A 27,522-nucleotide genomic window follows, 5' to 3' on the forward strand; every position below is an offset into this window, starting at 1 on the left:
GATATTAAAATGTAATAAGGGGGATCCTTGTTATTCTTCATGCCTCCTTCCTTACATTTTTTTGCATGTTGAGACAAGAGTAAGCCATGTATTTACACTGAAAATTGTGCTAATTTAAAGTGTGCCTCATTAGTTTCATACTGTCTGTCATTCTGTCCATGCATTTGGTCATTTCCAATGGTTTGGTGTAGATTATTACCATCTCCTATCCCAAAATCAACTACTGTAAGGCAAACCAAAGGCATCTGCACAAAGCAATTCAAGGCAATTTGTGAATTTTATGCTAGACACTTTGATAACTGCCTCTGGCTGAAATTTTAACTATAGTAAATGCGAGTTAGTAGCCCTGTTTCTGATGAAGGCATGAAAAATATGTGCTTTGAAATGTCCTTTCTTTCCATCTAGTTAACTGAAAAACACTCTTATAACAGATTGTATCTCTGAACTGCAGCATGTTTTACTGTTAAACACATCAAATCGTGCCATTTTGTTAGCTCCGGAGGAGACACAACTAATTTAAGAAACTATAATATTACAAAAACCACACCACTTCTTTAGTCCTTCTAGGTTCTTACTTTTATACTCTTCTATATTTAGGATTTAAAGATGACAGGAATACTTTATTCTAATTTTATGGTAGTTTAATAAGCTTTGCTAATCCTGCTTAAATTGTGATATATTGTTTTATTCCGTTTCTGCAGGGAAGGTATGGATACAGATAAAGATGACCAACATGGAAGGTACTATTGATACAGTGACTAAAACATTAGTTCCACAGTACTGACATAAGATCCTCTGCGTACATATCTGTTTTCAGTGTCACTGTGGACAGGTGTCCCAAATTGTTTCTTTGTTGGAACAAAGGCTTAAGATTATTGAAAAAATTAAAACAGACAAAAAAACCCAACATGTTGAGCCACAGTATTATAATGGTGTTTTCTGAAGGCATGTTAAATATTCAGATTTGAAAAAATTATTTTAACGAGGATCAGTAGATAAGATGCATTAAAAGAATAGTTTTCAGTGTTTTCAACGCTGTAACCTTGTGATACCATTTCCCAACAGATTGGAGTATACAGACCAACAAGGCAGAATAAAAAATGCAAGGTAATACTCTAAACAAATATATTGAAAACAGTGGGTCTCTTGCCTTTTGCCATATGTGAAATATTTACCTGTGTTTCTTATACTAAAAATCTTTTTCTGGCTTTGACCTCCTCTTATTTTTCCATATCCATATTTATATCCATGTATAAACTGTGTCCAGTTTTGTGAAAATGCTAACTTGGTAGGTTACTTGGTTTTAGTCACTTCTGTTTAATATTAAATGTTGAAACTGAAGTCTATATATGTTTCTAATAATGTTACATTCTTAATCTATTTTCTTTCAAATTCAATAGTGGGTTGCAAAAGCAGTGACTCTTTAATATGATAAACTATAAAACAACAATAAAATACCTTAGTGGCTATCATCATTTTTCCTGATTTCAGGAGTAGTAGTTCTAGTTTAGAACTATTTTTGAGATATCTCTGAACTAATACTTCAAATGGAAAGCTGTAGGATGAGTAGAAGACTTATATTGCCACAGCAAAAGGTAGCTTTAAATGCTTAGTGCATTCATATAGTATACGGATTACAAATTCTTAACCGAATGTTTTAAGCAAATTCCAGTGTATATAAATATTGTATATCTGACCTTTATGACTCTAGTTATGTTCATATGTACATGGTAGTTATGGCTTTATGTACATAAGAACAAAATATTGTACAACAGTAGAAATCTGTAGATAATTTTGCACTGTTTAGTGGATTGTTTCAGAACTGGGGATTCAGTATACTGTATGGCCAACATTATGTGTATTTTCTGGTCAATTAGAGCCATGTGCTGCAGCCTTGCCCATTGCTTATAGCTGTAACTCACCCAAATAATGAACTTAAAATGTCTGAAGAATTCTGTATGTGGATGTCCTTTTCACGAGAATAAGAGTGTAACTGGATTATCAGGAGGAGGTTATTTTTGTGGTTTTGTTGTGCTGATTTGGGGATTTTAAAAATAGGATTTATTTTCTCATGCTTTTTCTGTTTTTCCTCACCACCATGTTTAGGGAAGCTCATAGTCAAATTGAAAAAAGGCGTAGAGATAAAATGAACAGTTTTATAGATGAACTGGCTTCTTTGGTACCAACGTGCAACGCTATGTCTCGAAAGCTAGATAAACTCACTGTATTGAGAATGGCTGTCCAGCATATGAAAACATTACGTGGTAAGTTGATTGGGGGTGGAGGCAGGGGGGACAGGACAGGACTGGAGGAGGATGGGGGTTTCCTGAAAGCCATGCTTTTCCTCTCCCTTTCTTGCCCTTTCACCAAAAAGGAGGAATTCCCCCTTTTCTTAGTGCGTGATACGGCACATTCTTTTATAGCTTACCAGTTCATGGTCCGGTATTGTGAGCTGACTGGGAAATTTGTGGGTGAGAAAAGAAGAATGTTCCATCCTCTGATCTAATCACCACCACTAGATTCAACAAAAGCAAGGCAGCTGAGGCAGGTGGGGGAGGGAACAAAGGGCTTAAGTGGCAGTGAATCTTGTGTAGCACTAAGCAGTGCCCTTGAGCAGGCAACCAGCAAAACTTGTTGGATAGAGAGGTTAGACTTTAGGGGCAAGTAATATTCCTACAGGAATTCTGAGGTCTTGTGTTCATACTGTTAGCTCTCCGTGAAAGAACCATGAAAATTCAGTGTTAGTCTTTTAAAGTGGTTCCTGTTATAAGTACCCGAAGGGAACATAGGGGTTTAGAAGATTTGGGGTTGTTGCAAACTCCTTGTGTCCTAAACCTTCATATAAGAGTGAATCAGTGCTTGCATACAATCGGTGATGAAGGTAGAAGCCTACGCCTTCAAGAAATATGCCCCTGAGAAAAGACAGTGATGCAGCTAACTTCAAGAAAGAGTCACTGTTCTAGTTTCTAGGAGACCTGATGTCTTCCAATCATATTTATCCTAGTATTTTTCTGCCACTGTCATTTAATTAGGTTAGCACTTCATAGCGCATCAGTGGTGACTCCTTTTTGTCTTTATGAAGGGAATAGAATGAGAAGAATGACTCTTCAATAAATAGCTGCCTCATTTGTTGCTAATTTTGGGCTTTTGGTTGCAAGATATCATTGTAATGTTGATTTTTGTCTTTGGCATGGAATGAGAGAACTGATTTGTAAGTTCTGAACTGACGATCTGTTTACGTGACCTTGGCATGTTTTACTGTTAGAAGAAATAGTTTGGAGGCTTTTATGCTTTAATGGTTTGTTTTTCATTTCTAATTCTGAGAATAGACTGTAAATGAAGTACAGCATTTGGATTAAAAAAAATGTGTTGAGGAACACTTCTATATCTTAGAAGTTATATAATTTGTGTTCTAGCACAAAAGCTTCATCCTTTTTTGAGTTAATACCAACAGAGATCCTTTTGATAGTAAAACAAAACAAAATGCAACTCTTATTTTAAAGAACACCTGCAATGAATAACACTAAGATGGAGCCAAAGGAAAATTGCTTGTTCAAGTGTGTATTGTTTGTGATATGGGGATTGTTTGTTTTCTTTAGGTGCTACGAACCCATATACAGAAGCAAACTATAAGCCTGCTTTTCTATCAGATGATGAATTAAAACATCTTATTCTCAGGGTATGTTTCAGCTTTTAATTAAGAGTTATTAACAGCTGTGAATATCTCTCCCAAAGCAAAACACCAGTATTTTTCTGCCTTGTATCTCAGCTTAAGTATGTTCTGATTATGGAGGGTAACTTAGAAATCTGCATAAATTCAATGGATTTTAACAATGACTAGTGTCTCTTAAACTAAGCAGAAGGATTTAAGAGGGAGATCTGAGGGAGCTCTGATATTTTGATGTTAGCCATCAGAATCCTCAGTTACCTCATGGAACAAACCAAAATTACATAAATTGTTTTCTTGCAGGCTTTCTGCCATGGGCTTCCTTGACATGATTTTCAGCATACAGTGATATAACAAACACCTTCTTTGAGGTCACTGTGGCATGACTTAGTATGTTTGGCTGGTTGCTGTATACTTCTTTCATAGTGTGAAGCATACATATCACTTGTCAATAGTTAAGCTCTTCAGGGTAGCCTGTGTAGCTTCTGAAGCACTGCAGTATCCAGATGCAGCATATGCAGAATTTAATTTCTGCAGCCTTGTGACTCTAAAGTTACAAAATTAGGGCCTAATCCTGCATGCTTGTATGTGACTGAAAGAGAGCACTATTGAAATGGGAATTACTTGCCTACAGGCACGTAAATAAATATCCAGGTTATGTTTGGTTTCTAAAAGAGGAATTATGAAATAAATACCGTTCAAATAATACCATAATTTGAAGGCATTATTACACATAATCATAATATTATTGGACAAGGCATGGATTCTTTTTTCCCCATACAAGTGAGCTTAAATCTGGGCGTGATGCCCAGAATGCTGCCAGAAATGTTTGCAGATGCGAAAACCCCCTTTATTGTAATTTCGTATCTTGCCTGTTGACTCATATATCTCTAAATGTTAAGGCAGATCTCTTGGTGTAGACATTCTACTGTATACAAAGTGTGTTCAAATGTGATAATGATGCAATGAGGATGTATAGCTTATTAATTTATTCCCCCCCCCCCCAATTAGGCAGCAGATGGATTTCTTTTTGTTGTGGGCTGTGACAGAGGGAAGATACTGTTTGTTTCAGAATCTGTCTTCAAGATCCTCAACTACAGTCAGGTATTCTTTTCCATTTTAAGTAATTTCCTTTTAAGTTAACCCTTAAAAGATCTGAAAGCTTTGTTATGATTATACATCTATATGGAGGGATATTTATGTGATTAGTTCTGTCTTGAAAGCTGAGATTTGTTGCAAAGAGCAAGCTTTTCTCTGCCATGTCATTAAAGAAGATTGTTTCTGGTTTCCATTCGAACTAAGGAGGTGAAAAGGAGCTAACTGGACTGATTCCATTCTGATCAGGGGTTTACCCTCAGGCTTGTTCAAGCGTTATCTAATTGGGAGTGTAAGCAAATACTGAAAAGTGAGTCAAAAGTTCTTCCAACAGCTTCACAGGAATTTTCAGACTTAGATTTCTTTCTGTCTGTTCTGGTTTTGCTAGCAGACTTACTGATAGAAAACCAGGAAGCAATTATATCAAAGCCAGTTTTTTAATATATGCTTAACATGAGGCTTAATTTACATTCTTCATTCTTTGTCATCTGTCCTCCTTACCAAATCTAAAATCTCGATGAGCTTCAGAAGTTTTCCTCAGGCAGCCTTTAGTTAGATATATACTAAACTACCTACTCATCGTGTAAATATTGAAAGAGAACATCTGCAGTTACGATATTTTCCTTCAAATGTGTAGCATATGAAGTGAGACTGAAGATAAACCAGAATAATTGGTGGATTGAGCATGCTATTTCTGCAAAACTCTTACTGAAAATAATGAAATAAATTACTATGTAATGTGCTTAAGTTCAAAATACACAGCATACCTTCCACTAAATCCTGGATGGCAGATATTTGATGTTCCTTGGTTAGACCTACATTTGAAAGGATTTTCTTAAAATGGATGCTAAAATTGGGAAAATAAAATGAACAATTATCTTAATTTTTGACTGAATATTCAATCTCTACAGAATGATTTGATTGGTCAAAGTTTATTTGATTACCTTCATCCTAAAGACATCGCCAAAGTGAAGGAGCAGCTCTCTTCTTCTGACACTGCACCACGAGAAAGGCTTATAGATGCAAAAAGTAAGTATTACCACCTTTTTCAAAAGTGTCGTGTAGCTTGAATATTTGCCTAGTATTGAAAGTGTGTTTATGTGGGTACTGTTTGGATTGTGTCTCATGCCAAGGAAGTTTTAGCTTAAAATCAAAAAATTAAAGAAAACAGATACCTGAATATAGAAGCTAGTAGGTTTGGCATGCACTGCAGTATAGAAACATTAGTTTAACTGGCTTCACCTGTGAGGTATCCTCTGTTTCTCCAGGCATCAAAGGCTTAATTTTTGCTGTTGAAACATTTGTTCTTATCTGCCATTCTCAATAGTCAGAATACACTCTGTATTATTTTGGTTATCCTTAGCTGTCAGTCAAGAGATGAAATTAATTATTTATTTATTACTGCCACTTCCATCAAAGACCTAACCTTTCTCTTATAACGTTTTTAACCTGGTCCTTGGAATAATTTCCTACTGTGTCTCTTAGCTCTATTCCACTCTGGTGTTTTAAAGTAGTTCTGTATCATTTGTGCTGCTTTTCAGGTGAGTGGGTGTTTAATTCAGTCACAACAGGAGTCTGCATTGCTTAGGTAGAAGATGGTACCTTCCAACTGCAGGTTTCCAGGTCATTGCCTCATGCTTGTCAGGAGCAAAGATCTCTAGGATCTCATCTCAAAGAAGCCACCAGCTCAACTTCAGAAACTGAAGCTGAGGGAGATCGTTCCAGGGCAGTGAGCCTAGAGGCTCCAGCTGGATCAGCTGAAGTTTTTCTGGCTCCTGGTTTTGTCTGGTTGTCAAGCATGTATATCCAGTGCTAGCTCCTTTTTTGTAAGCTTCTGCCAAAGTTAGGGCAAAAATAAATACTATGAATTAGTCTTCCCATCTGCTATGATAGACTGGTAGAATTTCAAGAACTCATATTCTTAAGAGTACTAGTATGTATGTATGTATATGTATTTATTTTTATGTTGGCATGAGTGACTCAGGCACAGCTTGTACTCTCACCACTGAACAGCAGTTAGCGTGCGTGTGGTGCAGGGCAGAAAAGGAGGCTCAGCAGGGACCTTACTGCTCTCTACAACTACCTGAGAGGAGGTTGTGGCGAGGTGGGGGTCAGTCTCTTCTCCCAAGTAACAAGCGATAGGATGAGAGGAAATGGCTTCAGGTTGCGTCTGGGGAGGTTTAGGTTGGGTGCTAGGAAATATTTCTTCACTGACAGGGTTGTCAGGCATTGGAACAGGCTGCCCAGGGAAGTGGTTGAGTTACCATCCCTGGAGGTGTTTATTAGGTGTGTACATGTGGTGCCTAGGGCCACAGTTAAGTGGTGGACTTGGCAGCGATAGGTTAATGGTTGGACTTGATGATCTTAAGGGTCTTTTCCAATCTAAATGATTCTATGATTCCATGACAGTCTGACCTCCTTGAGGTGACCGCAATTTAATTTTAAGGGAGGCACACTTCAAAACATTGGCATCATTGTTTTCCTTCAGTTAAAAGCCTACAGGACCCTAGAAGTTTTTGTACATGTTTATAGCTGGTTGTTTATACATATCACTTCAACTATTTCTGCATGGGGATAGCAAGCTGTGGAAAAGTTGCTATGGGGTTTAAATTTTCCATCAGCTCTTGGAGCGCTGTCCCCTGGAGCTCTAGCTGCATCGCTGGTGTTGCTGATACCTGTGCTTCTGATGCATGCCAGGCATCTTCCTGGAGCTCTTTTTGTACCAGGACTCTGCTGTTGGCTCCCAGAGTTGATGTGTGTTTTGGTACTGTTTCTCCAGTTAATTTCCCAGAAAAGAATCTAAGCATCTCCTGCAAGAATATGGTAATGGTCAGGACTTATTGTTAAGACATGTTCATATGGACTTAATGCTTTGAGGCTAGAGACTTCTTACATGTAACTGGAGATCTTGGGGATTTGCAGTCCCTGTGTAGGTCACTGTACCTTTTTCTCCCTTCCATCAGAACAATGAGAAAATCTGATGTGTAGCAACACTACAGCTGAGGCGGACCTGGAATGTCACTGGGCCTCTTCTCTGCGTGTATATGTGTTCTCAGGGTGGGTGTTGAGATAGAGAAGTCTTCCAGTCTGAAGGGTTGTGGGCCTATTGAGTGACTGTTACTGCTCTGGTTATGGGTAAATAATCTCCGTCTATTTTTAATCAGTTGATTAGTGGTTGAAGAAATCACAACATTTATTGCAAAACTTGTGTGGATTTTTGCAATCTTATGCTAATATTTGTATTTAGAACCCTCTGTCAAGCTTGTGTCAATGTTTTTACGCTAGAAAGTGTAATCAGAAATTCGTGTGTTGATATGGTCAGTTGAGTCCTGCACATATTCACTTAAGTGAAAAACTCAGAAGTAAGACTTCCGCTCCTGAAAAAGGATATAAAAGGGCTCCTGAAAAAGGATATAAAAGGGCTCCTGAAAAAGGATATAAAAGGGCTCCTGAAAAAGGATATAAAAGGGCTCCTGAAAAAGGATATAAAAGGGCTCCTGAAAAAGGATATAAAAGGGCTCCTGAAAAAGGATATAAAAGGGCTCCTGAAAAAGGATATAAAAGGGCTCCTGAAAAAGGATATAAAAGGGCTCCTGAAAAAGGATATAAAAGGGCTCCTGAAAAAGGATATAAAAGGGCTCCTGAAAAAGGATATAAAAGGGCTCCTGAAAAAGGATATAAAAGGGCTCCTGAAAAAGGATATAAAAGGGCTCCTGAAAAAGGATATAAAAGGGCTCCTGAAAAAGGATATAAAAGGGCTCCTGAAAAAGGATATAAAAGGGCTCCTGAAAAAGGATATAAAAGGGCTCCTGAAAAAGGATATAAAAGGGCTCCTGAAAAAGGATATAAAAGGGCTCCTGAAAAAGGATATAAAAGGGCTCCTGAAAAAGGATATAAAAGGGCTCCTGAAAAAGGATATAAAAGGGCTCCTGAAAAAGGATATAAAAGGGCTCCTGAAAAAGGATATAAAAGGGCTCCTGAAAAAGGATATAAAAGGGCTCCTGAAAAAGGATATAAAAGGGCTCCTGAAAAAGGATATAAAAGGGCTCCTGAAAAAGGATATAAAAGGGCTCCTGAAAAAGGATATAAAAGGGCTCCTGAAAAAGGATATAAAAGGGCTCCTGAAAAAGGATATAAAAGGGCTCCTGAAAAAGGATATAAAAGGGCTCCTGAAAAAGGATATAAAAGGGCTCCTGAAAAAGGATATAAAAGGGCTCCTGAAAAAGGATATAAAAGGGCTCCTGAAAAAGGATATAAAAGGGCTCCTGAAAAAGGATATAAAAGGGCTCCTGAAAAAGGATATAAAAGGGCTCCTGAAAAAGGATATAAAAGGGCTCCTGTGCAAGTCTCAGCAAAGCTGAAACACCGTACAGTTGGGTTGTATGGAATCATTTGTATGGTTACCTTTTTACCTGACAAAGAAAGCTTCCTCATTTCCTCTGTTTGCTACAGCTGGACTCCCAGTTAAAACTGATATAACACCTGGGCCATCACGACTATGTTCCGGAGCAAGACGGTCCTTCTTTTGTAGGATGAAGTGCAACAGACCTTCAGTGAAAGTAGAAGACAAGGATTTTCCTTCAACATGTTCAAAGAAGAAAGGTAACAATTATGCATTTTATAATACCAAATATAATGGCTGTCAGGCTTTTTTTAAACAGTTGCTCATTTGCAGTGGTTGAGTTCTTTTACATTTATTGAACACTGTCAATGTTTCTTATTAAAATATTGAACTATGTCTAGGTCTATTACCTCTTTATAATTCCTCCTTCCCTTGCCAATAGTAGCTCTTATACACTGTATTAGCATATAAAGCCAAATTTTCCTTTCTGCTTTCTTGAAATTTTTGCAGGCAGTTTGTGTTGGCAGTTGTGGTGTGGTTTTTGCATCTTCTTCAGACACTGATGATATCGCATTCAGTCTTGATCTTCTAGCCAATGTCTCCAGCAAAGGGGAGCTGTTATCCCTTCTATTTGTCTGCTCCGTGTTTGATAAGTGATATTTGGGTGGATATCCAACATAAATTAGTTCATTCTGAGTTCACCTCTGGGTTTGGTACATTCTGAGTACTGGAGACAGCATTTCTGCACCAGAAGTATTTGGTCATAACATTATTGAAGTTGGTAATATTTTTTTTTCTCTGCAGTTTATTATTCTAGACGTACTGGTATATATATTTAGTCTAAATCTGAAAGTTTCTGCTTTGAGTGCTTTGGATAATACATTTGGTATTGGCAAGTGGAAAGTGTCAACTAGAGAACAGAGGGTGACTTCAGTGTCTTGTCTCTGGATGTGACAGCTGCCTCAAGTACTGCCTGCTAGGTTCAACTGCAGCTTCAACCTTGGATCGTGCTTTAGTGCTCATCCAGAGGAAGCCAGTTTGTACAGTTAGGCATAAGCCTTTCACTCTGCCTGTCTAAGAAAGTCTCCTTCCTTGTAGTTCTAAGGCCTGCTCAGTGCTGAGGAATAAGAGTTCTCCTTTCAGATACTGACCGACTGTATTACTTGTCATTGTGGGACTTCATCCTCACCCTTGTGTGCTGCTATCCCCTGTACACCCCAAACAGTGTATATTCTGCCAAACAAATTGTTGCTGTTCTTTGTAGGAGCCTTATGTTAAGTTGAAAAAGGCCTCTTATTTATTAATGTACTAATTTCTCCAAACAGTCCTTTAAATTATTTGCATCCGTTGCTGAAGTAATAAAATGTGATGCAATTTCTACATAAGGATTATCAAATCATAAGTATAGACTTCTTGGTCTGAACTGTGTGGTGCTAGAGTGTAAACAATGATTTTACAGAGACGAAGTGTTTATTGAAATAGCTCAGATTAGCTGCATTGAAGCAGGGGTGCTAAAAAATGTGAAGTATCTTAAATTTCCTGGATAAGAGAGGAGATACAATATTAACAGGACTGAGACGTCGTTCTCCAAAGCAATATCCATGACCTAACTGCGTTTTTTGTTGGTTTTTCTTTTTTTACAGCAGACCGTAAAAGCTTTTGCACTATTCATAGTACAGGATATTTAAAAAGCTGGCCGCCAACAAAAATGGGACTAGATGAAGATAATGAACCAGATAATGAGGGTTGTAATTTAAGCTGTCTTGTTGCAATTGGACGGCTGCATCCTCATGTAGTACCACAGCCAGTCAACGGTGAGATCAGGGTGAAACCTACAGAATATGTTTCTCGTCATGCAATAGATGGGAAATTTGTTTTTGTAGATCAGAGGTAAGAACACTTGTAATAACTTTCTCAATAAGTGACTGTCCAACACTGCTTTCATGACAACTTTACTTAAAAGTGTAAAGGAACAGTCATTTCTTTTCAGTGGTATTTACACTACTTTTACTAAATCCTGACTGCAAGTTATTTTGTTTTTGAGACCCAGCTCAAAGCCGTTACTGTGTATTTATCCAGTATGACTGATTAATTTAGACAAACAACAAAAACTAAAAAAAAAACTCCAAAAACATGGCTTATTAGGCAGAATAATCGGGGATCATTTCTGTCCATTTGTTAAGGGAATGTATATATGTAATCCTCAGAAAAACACACTGTCCTATTTTTTAAACTAGACTTTGTAAGTACTGCCTCTTTGAAAATTACTTCTGCAAACACTACATAGTTAAGTTATTGCACAGGCTGCATTAGGCTTTGATAGCATATGTTTAACTATATACTTGAACACGTTCTGCTGAATTAATACTTCTGTGTGTGATTTTTTTTTGTATTCATCAGAAAGAAAGCTTTTTATAAGCTTTGCTTCTTGGAAAAGGTTTGAGAACTTATACCAATGTGATATCTTCTTTCAAACATCAATTTTATTTATTGTCTAAAAGGCTAATTCTTTTTCAAAAGAAATTGCTTGACTTTTCTTAAGTAGCAGAGACACGTGACCTGAGTCTTCCTTCAAAATAACTGGCATCCTTGAAAAAGGACGGTCGAAGGATGTTAACGGAGGGGTTACATTGGGTTGGTTGGAGAGGGCCTGTTTGTTTCCCTTCCTCGTCAAGATGGTTGAGACTGCCTAGATGAGGCTGTTCCAGGTTGCCTGTGGCTTTACTTACAACGTAAAACAGCCCAGGCTCCAAACTCTGCCAGAACCTGCCTGCTGGAATTTGTTTCAGGGATGTTTCTCTGTCAGCTGATTTTTTTTTTTAGTGGACTTTGAGAGGAAATAGAGCTGACAGTCTTGAGAGGAAGTGCAGTAAGGAGAACATTTTTTTAATGTTATCTGTCTGGTTGAGGTGGTTGGGTGTTCTGGTTTTGAGGTTTTTGGTGTGGGGTTTGGGGTTTTGTGGTTTTCTTTTTGTGGTTTGCTGTTTGCTTTTAACTTGATAGATGGCTTTTTGAAACACTAGTTCTTCTGCAGCAGCGCTTAGAGCTGGTGGTCACTGCAGCTATGAGAGCATTTGTAGCCTTTCTGTTGCTCGGAAAGGGTACCATTCTGTTCTGCCAAAGTATGGTAGTTTATGAATGAGTTTTATTTTCAAAAGATCAGACATATTCCCCTAATGGATAATTTGGAAGTATTTCTAAAACAATAAGGCTCAGAAAATGTTGACCTGTTGTATTTAAGCATGTATGCTCTCATTTAATTGTTTTCCAGCTGTTGTTTACAGACCTTGGAATGTATATGCTACTTCAGAGAGCTCTTTGAAAGGGAATTGTTAAGAAATAAGCCTCATCTGTAGGTTTAAGCTTGGCATCCTATGATCCATGCTTCCAGTGGAGAATATTTACGCACCTGTCCAAGTTGAAAACTATTAATTTATTTCCACGTTAGGTTTTTTAATATAGACTTGCATGATTCCTTTGTCACTTGCCCAAGGGAATCCAGGTGAGAAGCACTTAAACTCTGACCCTAAATTTTTTGTTCTTGTGGGTTGGATGGTCCCTGGAAAAGAACTGCTGTTGATTAGATACTAACTAGCTGGGCTAACACAGTCAAGAGAACTACTTGAGTTCACTTTCAAAACAGCAGGCTGCACTGAGTAGAGTTTTAAAGAGAACCATCCCACTACTTTTTCAGTACTTTTAATGGCTTTGGATGGTGGATTTAAGAGTAAGGTTAAGCTTATTATATATGCAGATAACATCACATACAGTTTCAGAACTCAAAGTTGCCTTGTGAAGTTGGAGAAGCAAGCTAAGGAAAAACACACGATGAAATTCAAGAAGGGCAAGAACAATTTCCTTCCTTGCTTAATAGAATATGGTCAGATCTTGAAATCATTGTCTTTTGCCCTCTGTGGTAATTCGGTGCATCTTCTTCCCAAAAAGCCTGTTTATCCTGTTATGAAAGTAAATCTAAAAGGCTGGACAAGCTGCTTACTGATGCCCATATTGGTTGTTACCCATCTATGTCAGGCTTCCCACCACTGCAGTGCTGTTAAAAGGCTTGGTTTCTTCAGTTCTTGGAAAGATACTGAAATAAGGGTGGCTTGGTTCCTGGGTCTTCCTTTTTAAAGATAGACTCTATGTTTTGCTGCTTTGTGGTTCTCCACAGGCTCTTAGAAGTAACTCATCAAAGCAGTCTTGAAGCTGTCAGCAGGTTAATTTTCCTGCGATAAGCTTCACCAGACAACAGCCAGTCTGAAAAGTTCTCTCGTGAATACTTGTAATGTGTTCTTCCTCCGAGGCTGAGGTCTTAGAGCTCCCTGTCAACCAGGACTTCAGATGTAAGCCACCTGGTTGGTGCTGAATGCTTTTAGTGTGTGTGTAAAATAGAAAAGTGCCTTGCATTTTTTTGTCAGTGGCACTTAATTTTTTTGTGCTTCAAAGCTTTTCCTGCTGTTCTTGTTCATAGTTATTTATATGTACTAATTACTATATTTTATAATACTTCATCTGGTGTTTTTTTGAGATTACAGATGAGGTGATGGATCTGCCTCAGTTTGTTCCTTATTACCTGTGCTGGTTTTGGTTGGGAAAGAGTTAATCTTCATGGGAGCTAGTGTGGGGCTGTGTTTTGGATGTGTGCTGAAAACTGTTTATAATACGGCCATTTGCTCAGTCCCCCTGGTGGGATGGGGGACAGGATCTGAAGGGTATAAGCAAGAAAACTCAAGCGTTGAGATAAAGACAGTTTAACAGGTAAAGCAAAAGCTGCGCATGCACAAACAAAGCAAAACAAGGAATTCATTCACTCCTATCCATGGGCAGGCAGGAGTTCAGCCATCTCCAGGAAAGCAGGGCTCCATCACGTGTAACCATTACTTGGGAAGACAAACGCCATCACTCTGAATGTGTCCCACTTCCTCCCTCTTCCCCCTAGTTTATATGCTGAGCATGACACCATACGGTGTAGGACATCCCTGGGGTCAGTTGGGGCCAGCTGTCCCGGCTGTGCCCCCTCCCAGCACCTTGTGCACCCCCAGCCCGCTCGCGGGTGGGGTGGGGTGAGGGGCAGGAAAGGCCTTGACTCTGTGTCAGCCCTGCTCAGCAGTAACTGAAACATCCCTGGGTTATCAGCACTGTTTTCAGCACAAATCTAAAACACAGCCCCATACTAGCTACTGTGAAGAAAATTAACTCTACCCCAGCCCAAACCAGCACATGCCTTATCCTAATAAGTTGTTACAGCTTCTAAATCATTAAGAATTCAAGAAAAAATTCATGTTGTCTTAACATACAGAACCCTAGGGTGTTTAGCATACTGGCCCACTGTAGCTTCTTCCTTGTCAAGAATGACCCCTTCACCTTGCGCTAGGCTGTTGCATAGCTCATTGTCACTTACCTGCAGTGTTGCTCTGCCTTTTCCTCTTGAACTTAGTTTAAAGCTTGGATTATCAAGTTGATGCACAGAGTCTTTTTTCCTAGTTCCTTGAGATGTCCTCCATCCTTGTTAACAGCTCCTTGACCTGAGAGTCAGATCAAGAATCCGTGTCTCTCCCATGTTGCAGACTGCAGGGGTATTTCATTTTGAAGTTTTCTGGTGAGGAAGATGAGTTGACTTTGGCTGGTTCTGATGAAACAAAAAGTTGGTTTATTTGCTGTATGCTCCTATCTGACTTAACACAGAGACACATAGTAGGTCTCTTAGTGCTTATCCAGGAAAATTCTGTTAACCTTTCTTTTTTTGTGGGTGCAGGATTTGGTGGGGCATTTTTTTTGTCCCACTCTTAAGGCGTGTGATTTGCAGGGAAAAAATGCTCCTGAAACTCTTGTTATGCTACAACTTGGCCTCTGTGCTGTAGCAGCACTGTGAGTACACAAAGGAACACAGCAGTTCTTTAAACCTTCGATTATTTTTCAGTAGTGTCTTATGCAGAAAGCTTTGTATTATCTTGTGGCTGCTACAAGGCAGCTTAATTCCGGTTTAAATTCTCAAAGTTACAATCTATCTCTAAAGCTATTTAGGAAGTCTTACATCCCCTCCAGTGGTGATAGGTCAAATGTAATACCTGAGGGCTGTTGGTGTCATGTATTTTTTTAATTACCCAATAATTAAAAAGATAATTCTTAATGAATTTTTTACCTTCTAAGCTGAAAATACCTTTTCACATTCCTTGAGCCTTACCTGACTTCAGTGTGAGTTGTAGCAGTCTGTCACTAATACTTACAACTTGAAATTAATTTTTCCTCTTATTTTTTTTTTTTCCTTTACCTCAATTCCCCAAGGGCAACAGCCATTCTGGCATACTTACCCCAGGAACTTCTAGGTACTTCATGTTACGAATATTTTCATCAAGATGATATAGGACATCTTGCAGAATGTCATAGACAAGGTACAATTGCTAATAATTCAGTTAAAAGTTTTAAAATCACGAACTGTGTATTAAAAAACCCAACAAACTTGAGAAGATTTGGGTATGTCTCTGCAAATGCTTTAGTTAAGAACACTATGCTGCATGTGCCAAACATGATTATCTTAAATTTCCATGGATATTTAGTGAATATTTGAGGTTCAGGTTGGGTGAGGGGGGATGACTGTAGAAATAGCAGTCTGTTTCTTCAGGGCTGAAGGGAGGAAATAACTGAGTTTTCCCTGATAAGGGCTCTGCTTATGTAGTCATGGTGCGTATTTAACAAAAGGTTACTTGCTTTCTGTCTTCAGTTTTGCAGACAAGAGAAAAAATTACAACCAACTGCTACAAGTTTAAAATAAAAGATGGCTCTTTTATTACGTTGCGGAGTCGCTGGTTCAGTTTCATGAACCCTTGGACCAAAGAAGTAGAATACATTGTCTCAACAAATACAGTTGTTTCGTAAGTATTTTTCCCTTAGCAGATGCATTTAAATGCTGGTTGCTTTGCCCTGTTTTCAGATGAGATTTGACCTAAGTATGTGCACATCATCTGTATGGCAATATGTGTCTTCTTCAGCTAACACCCAGAAATGCGTACCTGGGGAGAAGGGAATTAGTTTAATAATTACAGTAGTTTAATGTCTGTTTATTAAAGCCTGCAGAAATATAAATATTTCTTTCTTTGGGAAGACCTGGAGCCTTTGTAGGGACTTACAGGAGATGTATTTCTTTGCTTATGTAGGAACTTCCTCCCTCCTTGTCTTTTTCCTTGAGGGTTCTGTACAGGTGTGGTGACTTCACACCTGCTGTAGAAGGATTCTCTTATGAGAGAAGCTGTTTGGTAAGGTCTTGCACCTGGGAAAATGTAATCTGGGAGTGCAGCACAGCCTGGGATCCACCTGGCTGGAGAGCCACTCTGTGGAAAGGGACCTGGGGGTCCTGGTGGACAGAAAGCTCAACATGGGCGAACAGTGTGCTGCTGCGGCCAAGAAGGCCAACAGGATGCTGGGTTGCATCAAAAAGGGCATTGCCAGCAGAGATAGTCATTATCCTACTCTACTCAGCGCTTGTCAGGCCACACCTGAGCACTGTGTACAGTTCTGGTCCCCGCTATACAAAAAGGATGTGCACAGGCTGGAAGGGGTCCAGAGAAGGGCCACCAAGATGATCAAAGGCCTGGGAAGCTGCCATATGAGGATAGTCTGGGAGAACTGGGTTTGTTCAGCCTTGAGAAAAGGAGGCTTAGAGGGGATCTCATCACCATGTACCAGTACTTAAGGGGCAGCTACAAAGAAGATGGAGACTCCCTTTTTACAAGGAGTCCCATGGAGAGGACAAGGGGGAATGGACACAAGTTGTTCTTGGGGAGATTCCAATTGGACACGAGAGGGAAATTTTTCACAGTGAGGACAGTCACCACTGGAATGATCTCCCCAGGGAAGTGGTTGACTCGGCCACATTGGACACCTTTAGGAGTTGTCTGGACAGGGTGCTGGGCCATCTTGTCTAGGCTGTGCTCTTCCTAGAAAGGTTGGACTAGATGATCCCTGAGGTCCCTTCCAACCTGTGATTCTGTGATTCTGCATTGCACACTCTGAGTTGTAACATGGTGTTTTATTTCTGTTGTTTATCTAGTCTTGGTGTCAGTCACAGTGTGTTTTTCACAGAGGTGACTCACAAACTACTTAAACCCTGAAGGACTCAATTCTGACACAATGGCAGAGTGACTGTTTCACAGGGTTTTCTATCACTGATTCTTCTAATTCTTGAAATCCACAGCACCAACATACTTGATAGTGGAGACACAGCCTTTCCACAGCTTGCAGCTTCTCCACACAGCATGGACAGTGTGCTTCAGGCTGGAGAAGGTAACTACTGGACTGTGAGGAGATTATTGGCAATCATGCCTTGTTAGCAGCTAATCTTGCATGGACAAATTTGCTGCATTCTTGCATTGAGAATTTGTTAATATCCTAAAGAAAAAGAAGTTTTAGGCCAAAAAAGTAGTAATGCAGTTCTTGCTCTGTTGAACACAAATACCAACTTTGGATATAAACTGGTCAGAGAGAAGTGAATGAACCAGTTAAAAGAAACATGTATAAACAGTGTTGGCGGAGTGATAAAGAAGGGGAAGGTTTGCCTTCATGCATGGTGCTATTTGTACATCGTCCCAGAGTGAATTAATGTTCTGTGGTCAGTGCAGATGACTACTCGGGGTGAATGGATCATAAACATAGCTTGGCCATTTGGCTTATTGCCCCTCACCTACCATTGATTTGACTGATTCCTTGTCAAGACATGAAGGCTGACCTCTAGTAATCACCCTGGGCTTGTTATGGATGCTGCAGATCACTGAACCATCTTCTCTAACGGGTGGCATGCAGTGTAACGCGGGGCAGAGCTTGATTTAATAATGAAGTGTTACTGGAGCAGGGTGGAAGTGACAGACTAGAAGTATGCAGTGACAGCCCATGGATGAAAGATGGGGAAAGAAAGATGGTGACAGTACTGAAATGCTTTCCAAAGAGTTGGGAACCATTGCCTTTAGAGGTCCTATTTACTAGATGCCTTTTCTAGCAGCTACGCGTTTACAGCTGTAGAGCAAGGATATTGTGCGTGCCTGGGATTACTTTGTAAGTTGTAGACAATATGCTTAGGAGAACAGTGCAAGGCTTCAGCAACACTGGGTTTTCCAGTTACCTCTGCTCTGAAAAATGAGGTTCAGGATGGGAAAATATGGAGGAGGAAGGGTGGCAAAACATGGGACAACTGACAGTGGTAGGAAGAGAAGCTGCCATGTAGGCATGATAGCTAGTAACTGGAGGTAGAGTAACAGCAGTAACATGGTGTCTGGGCCTTCCGAGAATGGAAAAGAATATAGAACAAACTGTTCTATAATAGGATAAGCTTATTCTTAACATAACCTTTGGAAAGAAAACAGGTTTATGATACCGTCATACTGATGGTTCTTGTCCCCAGAAAAGAAAGTTAATTTGGTGAAGTTTAATTTCAAGGGCTTCTGGCTCTGATAAGGATTTGATGACCTTTAGGAGAACCTGCTCACCTCCTGATGGGTCTGAGCTGTAGAAGCTGAGGGTTGCTATTGTTAAATATGAATTTCTAAAAGACAGTAGTTATCCATTATGCATAAAGCAAACCTGAGGGCTTTCTTGCCCTTTCAGTAGGTAATCCTTTGCTTTGCTATGCCTTGGAGTGTATCGGTCTCCTTCCTGAATCCTCTTGAGTGCTGTGCAAGTGTCAAATCACATTAAAGAAACAGGAAGCTTCCAACTGTTCAGATGTCTCCATTTCTTCCATTCTTAGATACTTGCGGTTACCTACAGGGGGCTGTTTGTGTTCAGTAGGTAACTTGGCCTTATCCTGTAACAAAGGGAATATGTGCTGGCAAGTTCTTCACACAAAGCAAAACAAACACGTTTGGAGATAAGCCTATTCACGCACGGAATCAAGCAGGTCTGACAGGCTCTTCTTTACCAGCTCTGGATGAGAAGTACTACCCCATGCTTGAAACAGCCAGATCCTGATAAGAGTCAGGGTATGTTGTGTACCTGCTGGTGCAGAGGATGGCTAAGAGATGTAGCATAGCTCAGTGCAAGTCAGCTTTCCATACGTCTGAAGGAATTTACTAATTGGTGGCATTGGAAATAAACACAGTCCAGAAGGTCCTGCAGCTTGTCAAAACATGCCTAACTACAAATGCTTTTTGGAAAAGGTTTGCAAGCTTTCATCTGACCTTAAGATACCTACTCATTCCAGGTGGCCCAAAAAGGACCCATCCTACTGTGCCTGGAATTCCAGGTGGAACAAGAGCTGGGGCAGGTAAAATAGGGAGGATGATTGCTGAAGAAATCATGGAGATTCACAGGTGAGAGAAAATGGTATGAAGTTAAAGGAAAATTCTTATTGTTCTTTAAGAGGAAATAAGGGAAGTCTTTCTTCAAGCTGGATATGGAATGATACAACTGCATTTTATAAGTAGACAGTACAGATACCTATTCAGAACACCTGAGGTAGTCAAAGGGCATCATGAAGGAATAACAAAATTCCAGCCTTCCAGCTTTCTACTCTAAAAGACTAATATTGGAACTTTTTTTAGTAATGGTGATGATTATCTGTTTACCAGAAACAGTAGTTAAAAAGAACAGCTAACTAGAAACCTGTTCCTTTCCAGAGTGTTCTTTTTGCAATGACTTAAGGGTGTAAGTGGCTCAACCTCCAAATGCCAAAGCTATTGACTACGTGCCAAAAAAGCAGTGTGTGTTTTCTCATGTGATCCACTTTGCTCAGATGCTTTTAGAGTTGTTAGATATGTAAGTTCAGCTCATGCTGTTCTCCCACAGCACTTTGAGCAAGGACACAATGATTAAGCTAGCTCTGCCTTCCCAGGGCAGTCTGTCTACAAGTCAAGATGTAGGTCACTGCTTTAAACAAGAAGTCTTGCAGCACCCTTCAGGAAGGGGCTGCAGGGATACGTGTTCTGGAATGTCAGAACAGCCATCTCGTCTCTCTCACCTGTGTGAGCAGCTGCTTCCAGTGGGGATCACTTAATTGTACTGGCTACCCATTGCAGTTCTTCATGGATTTCCCCTTCCCATGAAGGTGGCCTCATCCAGCAGATGTTCCGTGGCAGTAACTTAAGCATACTGAGCTGCAATTCAGGAAAACATTTAGTCTCTGCCTTTCAGCAGAAACAAAACTATGGGACATGGACTGTTTACATCACTGCTTAAGGGAACAGCAGATATCTCGCAAAGCTTCTTTCCTGTCTGTAAGAACAGGAAGAAGGAAGAAAGGAAAAAAAAAAAAGCCATGCCAAGGCTGAACCAATACTTTAAAACTTACCTATCCCTTTTAGTAGCTGTAGAACACTTAATTAGCCACAGTGAGTGTAGTAGTATAGCTTACCACCCATGTTTTTACTTCATTTCAAGACCCTGGGTTAGTTCCAGTCCTTTTTCAGCAGCTGTTACTATTTTCCAAAGCTGCCTTCTGTTCAGCTTTCCCAGGGGAACTCTGCCAAGGATAAGATTCCCATTTCCATTGCTTTTTCTCTGTAATTACCCCCCTTCCCTTTAGTCTAGAGATTTGTTGGTTCTACAGGTAATACATTGTTCATTAATAAACAGATTATATTTAATCAAGCTACAGAAAATTGAAGTGAAAAGCGCTGCTTCAGAACATGTTAAATACTATATCAAATGTTCAATGTACTTCTGTAGCAGTAGCTCACTTAAAGAGTCTAGGTTACTGTCACTGAGGCAGCTTGAATTCTTAGCTGGTCTAAATTGAAGTACAATACAAAAATATGAGGCTTTCCTCAGTACCCAAGACATTTTCCTTCTGACTCTCTCTGTGAGGGCTGAACAGGAACAAGTAAAGATGAGGAGGATATAAAGTGGGCAGACTGAGCAAGCAGAACAGTTGACACAACTATTTATCTAGCTGCAAATAAAAACATTGCTATTGCTGATTGGAGTAGCACTGAAAAAGTAAGGGAATTACCACCACCTGAGTCTCAAAGTTGCTGGTAAATCCGTTCCCTATTTTACCTATATTTTAGGATAAGAGGATCGTCACCTTCTAGCTGTGGTTCAAGTCCGCTGAACATTACCAGCACACCACCACCTGACACATCCTCCCCAGGAGGCAAGAAGGTACGAACAAGCTTTACAGAGTCTTGTAGCAGTAATGGCAAGCAGCGTGAAGTCATGCTTATAAAATTACATGTGGTGCTGAACAACTCCTGGCTGCTTGGCCGAAAGTCTGACAGCAAGTCAGAACACTCTGGTGGCTGAAATCCCTTTACAGTAGTCCCCGAAGTGCAGAGACCAGTAGTTCTTAAACACTGGCAGCTTCTGAAAACCACCTGCTCTTTAGATTATTTTTTTTTCCTCCAAACAGAGCTGTAAGAAACAGCTCTCCTCATCTCTCTTGATCCTCCAAAAACTCTTTACCACCACACACTGGTCAACACTGGAATTGCTATTGTTTGAGCGCTGACTGTGCTCGAATGAATCACGGCAGTTTTGCCGTGCTGCTGTAGCACAAAATATGACAACCAGATGCTATTTGGTACACTGACAGTTTATTTTTAAATCAATACCATGTACCATGCCTTGTTCTAAGATTGCTTGAGTAGCACTCATATACCATTACCAACACTTAACTGCCCAAACACTGGTACTGGCTGCATTTAAGTCATCTAGTAAATTGCTGCTTATGGTAGTTACAGTCAAGGCAAGAAAATCACTTATCCAAATCCTTATTCTGTGCATTTGAACACTGCCTCAGACTTAACTTTTTTCCCCAGAAATTACAATGACTGTACATAGGAATTGCTTGTACTGGAGCATATAGCTGACAGGAAGTATTTGTCTATTTCTGGCCTACTTTGTTCTTGAAATAAAACTTGAAGTTGAACCAAACTGAGGTGTAATTCTAGGAATTTGTATTCTTGCTCCTTCTGCACTACAGTAATTCAACACTTACATATAGGAAGGGCTACTGTAACAGAATAAAGGATAATAGGGTTATAGGGTAGCCCTTTATTTCTCCTTAGTTAGAATACCATGTTTGCTAGAAACAACACAGCTCCACCTGATGCTGCTTTCAAAAGGGAGCTCACAAGTACTTACCTCCCAGTGTATACACATCTGAGCAGTTCAGAATTATGGTTCAAGTTCAGCTCTTCTCTTGCTATTTAAGAGTCCCAGAGAAGGTTCTTTGTTTCTGGTGAGCTCTGGTGTACACAGTACCGTTGTGCTGCTCTGTACCAAAAGTGGTTAGACTTACACTCCAGGATCAATGCTCAGCTCATGCAGTCTGTCTCCACCGTGGAGGATTATGCTCCTAAAATGAAGGATCTTAGTTGACAGTACTTTATGCGCACTGTATTTGTAAGTTCAAAAGCATTCTGTAGTTAGCTGTAGTTACTGTTGGTTGCAGATGGAATACTTACAAAGATGACCCACAGAAATCACCTGAGGCCTTCTAGTAGCCTTTCAGAAGTTGAGCATATAGTACTGACTTGATCACTTCCTTTCTGGTAGTGATATACTATCCATCTGACATCTGTGTGATGGGCATAATGCAGAGGAAGTAGTTCCTAGCTTGCAACTAGTCTGATTAGCTAGCCTTTAGGTGTTGGGATTTTTTTCCATGAAGTCCATCTCCCATGTATTCAAAACCCCAATATAGGGCAGTTTAAGACTTAATGCAACATTTCATGCTGTTTTATGGCTTCTATTTTTTTCTTTCAAGATCTTGAATGGTGGCACTCCAGATATTTCTTCAGCTGGGTTACTGTCTGGGCAAATCCAAGATAACTCTGGTTACCCATATTCTGACAACTCCTCTATTCTTGGTAAGTGAAGTCATGCACTGATGTGCCTCAATGCCAACTAAACGCATACACGCAACTGTAACAAGATGACTGTGTTTTAGCAATAACTTGCTTTCACCAGCTGCAGTCTATAGCAGAGGCATAAAGCCCATAACCTACTACTCTGCCTAAATGCATGGCTAGAAGAGCAGCCTGGCACTCTCTTTTGCTAGCTTACTTTATATTGTGACTTTAAAAAAAAAAAAAACTGACTCTGTTTAGATTTTAGTACTTAGAAGCCTCTCTTCTCTTGCTGAATCAGCATGAATTAGTTGAACTTCTCACCTGCTTTTTGTGAATGCTTTTAAACAACTGAAGACAAGAAGAAAGGCTAGGCTGACTCCTAGATGTTGATCCACACTTACTTTTGAAGTACAGAATATAAGGTCATCCTTATTAGGCATACTGGTCATTGCTGAGGAGTGACCTTACCTTTGGCCTCTGACACTCAGGTATCCCTGAGACTGTGGCAACCTGGATATCAAACAGACTAATGCTCCCAAAATAGTTGAGCCCATTCAGATATTCTCCTTCAAGTTGTAGGGCAAGTACCCACAGCAAGTAAAGTTAACAAAATAAAACAACAACTGACAACTTACTGTACGTATGCTTACAGGGGAGAACTCTCATATAGGCATCGATATGATTGACAATGATCAAGGATCAAGCAGCCCTAGCAATGACGAAGCAGCGATGGCAGTAATAATGAGCCTTCTTGAAGCAGATGCAGGTCTTGGTGGCCCTGTAGACTTCAGTGATTTGCCATGGCCCTTGTAAATGATGCACCTGGCTTCAACATCCAAATATCAAAGTGCATTTATTGGTGGAGTTCTACAGTCTGTGAAACTTGTTGGACTGAGAAGCTTTTATGTACAAATTTCATAAAAGCTGTGTCAGAATGCAATTCATCCTACCACATGTAACTTCAGACAAAGTGGAATAACCTGCTACAGTGTTCTGTGTTGATTTGGTTAGCTGTGTATAGCTTGCAATACTTGTATATTTTGGATTCTGTTGTTTGAAATTTTTTTTAAATCACTGTGCAACTCACTGGCATCAGTGGTAGCTTTTATATGCAAATGACCATTTCAGATGTATGGTGTGTTTTTACACTGCAAAACAGTCCCCATGTGGATATTTCTTATACTAATTGTACCATAAAGCTGTTTATTCTTTCTTGTAAGAATCCTTTACTATAAATATTGTTAAAGTGTAATGTATTAGACAGTTAAATATTTTTAAAATAAATGTTTCCCTTGTTCTAAGATGGAGCATTTACTTTGATAAATAAATTTGATAAAACCCTGCTGAAGGTGCATGCTAGAAGCAGTTGCCTATTTATCATTTCTTTTACCCAAGGCTAAAGGGAAGAAAACCAGTGCCTTGCCTACACTTAGATTTTATCACTGCAATAAATTTCTAAAGGAGCTCCTGGCTTCAAGTTTATGCTAAGAGGAAAAATAAAACAAAAAACCCAACCACTAGGTAAGGTAGGTTAAGAGAGTCTGACATTACCAGATTTATCTTTAAGAAGAATGTGGTTTTCACTTATTAACCATCCTTTCCTGAGGAAAGGCAAACAACTACTTTCAACCTTCATCCATATACTTATTGGTGAATGAGACTAATTCAAACCCATTAAAATAATGGAAACTTTATTTGCATGAAAAACTTGTTTACAATCATTAATAAATGAAGAATGAACCATTTGCATTTTCCTATTTTATGACACTTATGAAAAATGTATTAAATAAATATTTGTGAACAGATTAAGGTAAGGCAAAATTTAAGATAAAGCCCCTATCTGTTGTTCACAATTTTTGAACATGGCTCACGCTGCAAACAAGTGAAAAAATTCACTGGAGAACTTTGAGTTTAACAAGATGTTACATGGGTAATTGAATCATGTCCTCAATCCAAAAACCCAAGAGTAAGTAGTTTTGTGCTCAACCATATACAGTAACTTTAAAAGGGTCAACCTATTCAGAGCAAAACTATTTACAGTTAATACTTTTGATAGAAGCACTTTGTTAGTATTGTGCAATACATTTATAAAAAATGGCTTCAAATTCCATTTATCAACCATTTATAAAGTGCTACTATCAATTCCAACTCTGCCTTCTAACCCCTGTGTAACAATACCGATGTACACCTCGCCACCAGCCTCCCATTGTTTTTGATGGGCTTAAGAGTGAGGACAGTCCAGCAGACAAATTACCAATGTCACAAACCTACTGGTAAACACATACATGTATGTAACTGTAACCCCAGGACGTTTGATCTGTACTCTTTCAAAAACAACCAGGTACTCCCTGTGGTCTTTTCAAAGGTCCATACTGCAATATCCTAAACACTGTTACACAATGGAAAAAACTGGAATTGCAGTGTAGTATGAGTTGAGTAGAGAGTCACTTTAAAGTAGCATGCTTTTGTTTTAGTAAGAGTCTAGATCAGAGTGGTGGGTTTTGTCCCTCAGTATCCATCTCACTGTTACTGGGTGGAGGATGAATAGGCAGAATATCCAGCTCATCTACCTGGGGGGTAGGATGCATTACCACAAGCTGGTCCTGGGGTATATCTGCTGCCGCTGCTGCTAAATTTGTAATGGATTTGCTTTTCACACACTGAAAGTCAACATGCCGACTCTTTCCTTCCTCCTTCTCCCATGACATCCGAATAAATGGCCTTTGCACATAGTTGTAAATCACCTCTGGTCTTCCACCCGGTCGTTTTTTCACTTTCTCTTTGTATGTAGGGTAACCTAAGAAACAGAGCACAGCAGAACTTAATGTTTCCTGGGCTGTTTACTTCAGGGTTTTCTTCTACAGAAAGCCAACATGCAGAAGCATAGTGAGGAGCAGTTATCACCATCAACATCCTGAGTGGAAACAGATGCCAGTGTGTTGCCCTTAATGTTACCTATACGAGGAGAACAGGCAGTCAGCAGTTTAACTACCAGCCACACCGTAAGGGAAGAGGCTGCAGTGCTGTTGATAATGGATGTATGGCCACAAGACAACTCTTCCAATCTTTACAGGTAAAGCCAGCTGCTCCTTCCTTGAGCCAAAAGCAGCGGCTGTTTCTAAAACACTGTGACCTGGAAAGCAGGAAATGAGGTCTCCAAAGTCTCAAAAATCTAGGATTCCCAAGTGGAATCCTAGCACACTCCTCCCAGCTCCCCTAAATGATCAAAGTACATCCTTTTAGACCCATTATCAATTCTGGTTATGCTGTGTTTGAGTCATCTCTCCCCTCTACCTAAGCAAGAACATTCATTACCAGAAGGTTACATATTATGGGGCACTGGCACTGAAGTCAAGTCAAGCAGCTGTTCTTTGTCTAAAAGAAGAAACGCCAGCAGAAACAATCTGGTGTTAGCCAGCGTAACACACAAAACCAGTTGTTCTTTAGTTGAATGGCATGTCAGGCTGAAGGCTCACACCTTGTTCAGCTGAACTTACTTATTTTAGAAATCACAAGCAGTTAAAAGCATTTGCTTTTGGTTGGCAAATTACAAACGTAACTATGACAACTTGGTGAGTGTATGATAGAAATCCTGCAAATTATAAAGGTTGGATTTTTAAATATTTGGGTCAACAATCAGAAAGAAAACTAAATGCAAATAAACCCAGCTGTTACATTCAAGACTACTTTAATGTAGTTCTCTGCTGCAAAGCCAGAGCTGAGATTTTACAGATTAGCCTCCTGAATTACAGGATATTTTTATTTCAGATTAGTATTTCTTTGCACTTCAGCAATCTATTTGATAGTTTTGTATTTCCCAGAAGAAAATATTTACCTGCAACTTAACATGAAATTTTTCATTTCAAGCCCTGAAAAGGACACCGGACCAAGAACATAATATACAAAGCAGTAACAATGCATAATCACTTCAAATAAAGTAGAGAGATTTTGTATGAAAACTAAAGGCCAAATGGCAGGAGACGCAAGTTGTAAGTCAGCAGAAACCACCTGAAGTTACTCTGCAAACTGTCTAGGAGCAAGAGACATCCTGTAGACCAGTCACGAGCCTGTAATCGGGTTTTCTAGCTGGACCAGTTGTTTACTGGGTACCACTCCCCCTCCTCTGGCTGCAGTATGAGAGACATACTGCATATTGTCTCTCAGTATGAGAGGCAATACCAACCCTTTATTTCTTCAACTGCAGAGACGACCATAAAGCAGGTAAGTGCAGCAGACCTTTCCACCCCTGAGAAGAGTTAGCAATGTGTCTCTTACCTTCAATGCCCAGGCGGATCTTCTTGAGACCCCTTTCCTTCAGAACTGATTTGGCCACATCTCGATTTTCAATGTATTTGAAAAATCTATACAACTTAGTGCTGTAAATAACTAAAAAAAAAAAAAAAGGCAAGACAGTACTTTAATGTGGAAAAATTGTATTCAAAGATTAAACTTCTAGTGTTAAAACACAAAGATTTATCTTTTCCATTGTTCTGCTTTACTCCAGTGTCTCCTTTTCAGAATAGGGAAAGAGACTCAAGAACTCCTCAAAATACCCAAAAGAGAAATCAGAGAAAAATGGCTGAAGGGACTGTGAAATGCACTGGTCACACATGTCTTTTTCCCTATCAACATAGTCTTTT

At 39.6% G+C, this 27,522-nt stretch overlaps 2 protein-coding genes across 15 annotated transcripts in view; one reads left to right on the forward strand and one right to left on the reverse strand.

The window, feature by feature from the left end:
- Positions 1–24,244, forward strand: part of BMAL1 (basic helix-loop-helix ARNT like 1) — a 55,615-nt gene extending 31,371 nt beyond the window's left edge. For 5 of the 8 annotated variants that reach the window (XM_075094860.1, XM_075094865.1, XM_075094867.1 and 2 more), the window contains 15 exons: positions 702–740; positions 1,066–1,107; positions 2,107–2,264; positions 3,600–3,679; positions 4,679–4,771; positions 5,674–5,791; positions 9,215–9,364; positions 10,748–10,994; positions 15,390–15,496; positions 15,826–15,976; positions 17,296–17,384; positions 19,294–19,402; positions 21,098–21,191; positions 22,798–22,900; positions 23,535–24,244. In XM_075094860.1, the coding sequence (XP_074950961.1) occupies positions 702–740; positions 1,066–1,107; positions 2,107–2,264; positions 3,600–3,679; positions 4,679–4,771; positions 5,674–5,791; positions 9,215–9,364; positions 10,748–10,994; positions 15,390–15,496; positions 15,826–15,976; positions 17,296–17,384; positions 19,294–19,402; positions 21,098–21,191; positions 22,798–22,900; positions 23,535–23,695 (1,741 nt within the window). In that variant the 3' untranslated portion in view covers positions 23,696–24,244. The remainder of the gene's footprint in view (positions 1–701; positions 741–1,065; positions 1,108–2,106; positions 2,265–3,599; positions 3,680–4,678; positions 4,772–5,673; positions 5,792–9,214; positions 9,365–10,747; positions 10,995–15,389; positions 15,497–15,825; positions 15,977–17,295; positions 17,385–19,293; positions 19,403–21,097; positions 21,192–22,797; positions 22,901–23,534) is intronic. The other 3 variants (XM_075094861.1, XM_075094866.1, XM_075094863.1) reach the window with 1 other exon arrangement.
- Positions 24,245–24,556: 312 nt separating this feature from the next.
- The window catches only part of BTBD10 (BTB domain containing 10), a 29,928-nt gene continuing 26,962 nt past the window's right edge, over positions 24,557–27,522 (reverse strand). For all 7 annotated transcript variants that reach the window (XM_075094874.1, XM_075094870.1, XM_075094869.1 and 4 more), the window contains 2 exons: positions 27,158–27,268; positions 24,557–25,679 (listed from right to left, as the gene is read on the reverse strand). In XM_075094874.1, the coding sequence (XP_074950975.1) occupies positions 25,369–25,679; positions 27,158–27,268 (422 nt within the window). In that variant the 3' untranslated portion in view covers positions 24,557–25,368. The remainder of the gene's footprint in view (positions 25,680–27,157; positions 27,269–27,522) is intronic.

This window comes from Phalacrocorax aristotelis, chromosome 5 (genome assembly GCF_949628215.1).
Source record: "Phalacrocorax aristotelis chromosome 5, bGulAri2.1, whole genome shotgun sequence".
Lineage (NCBI taxonomy): Eukaryota > Metazoa > Chordata > Aves > Suliformes > Phalacrocoracidae > Phalacrocorax > Phalacrocorax aristotelis.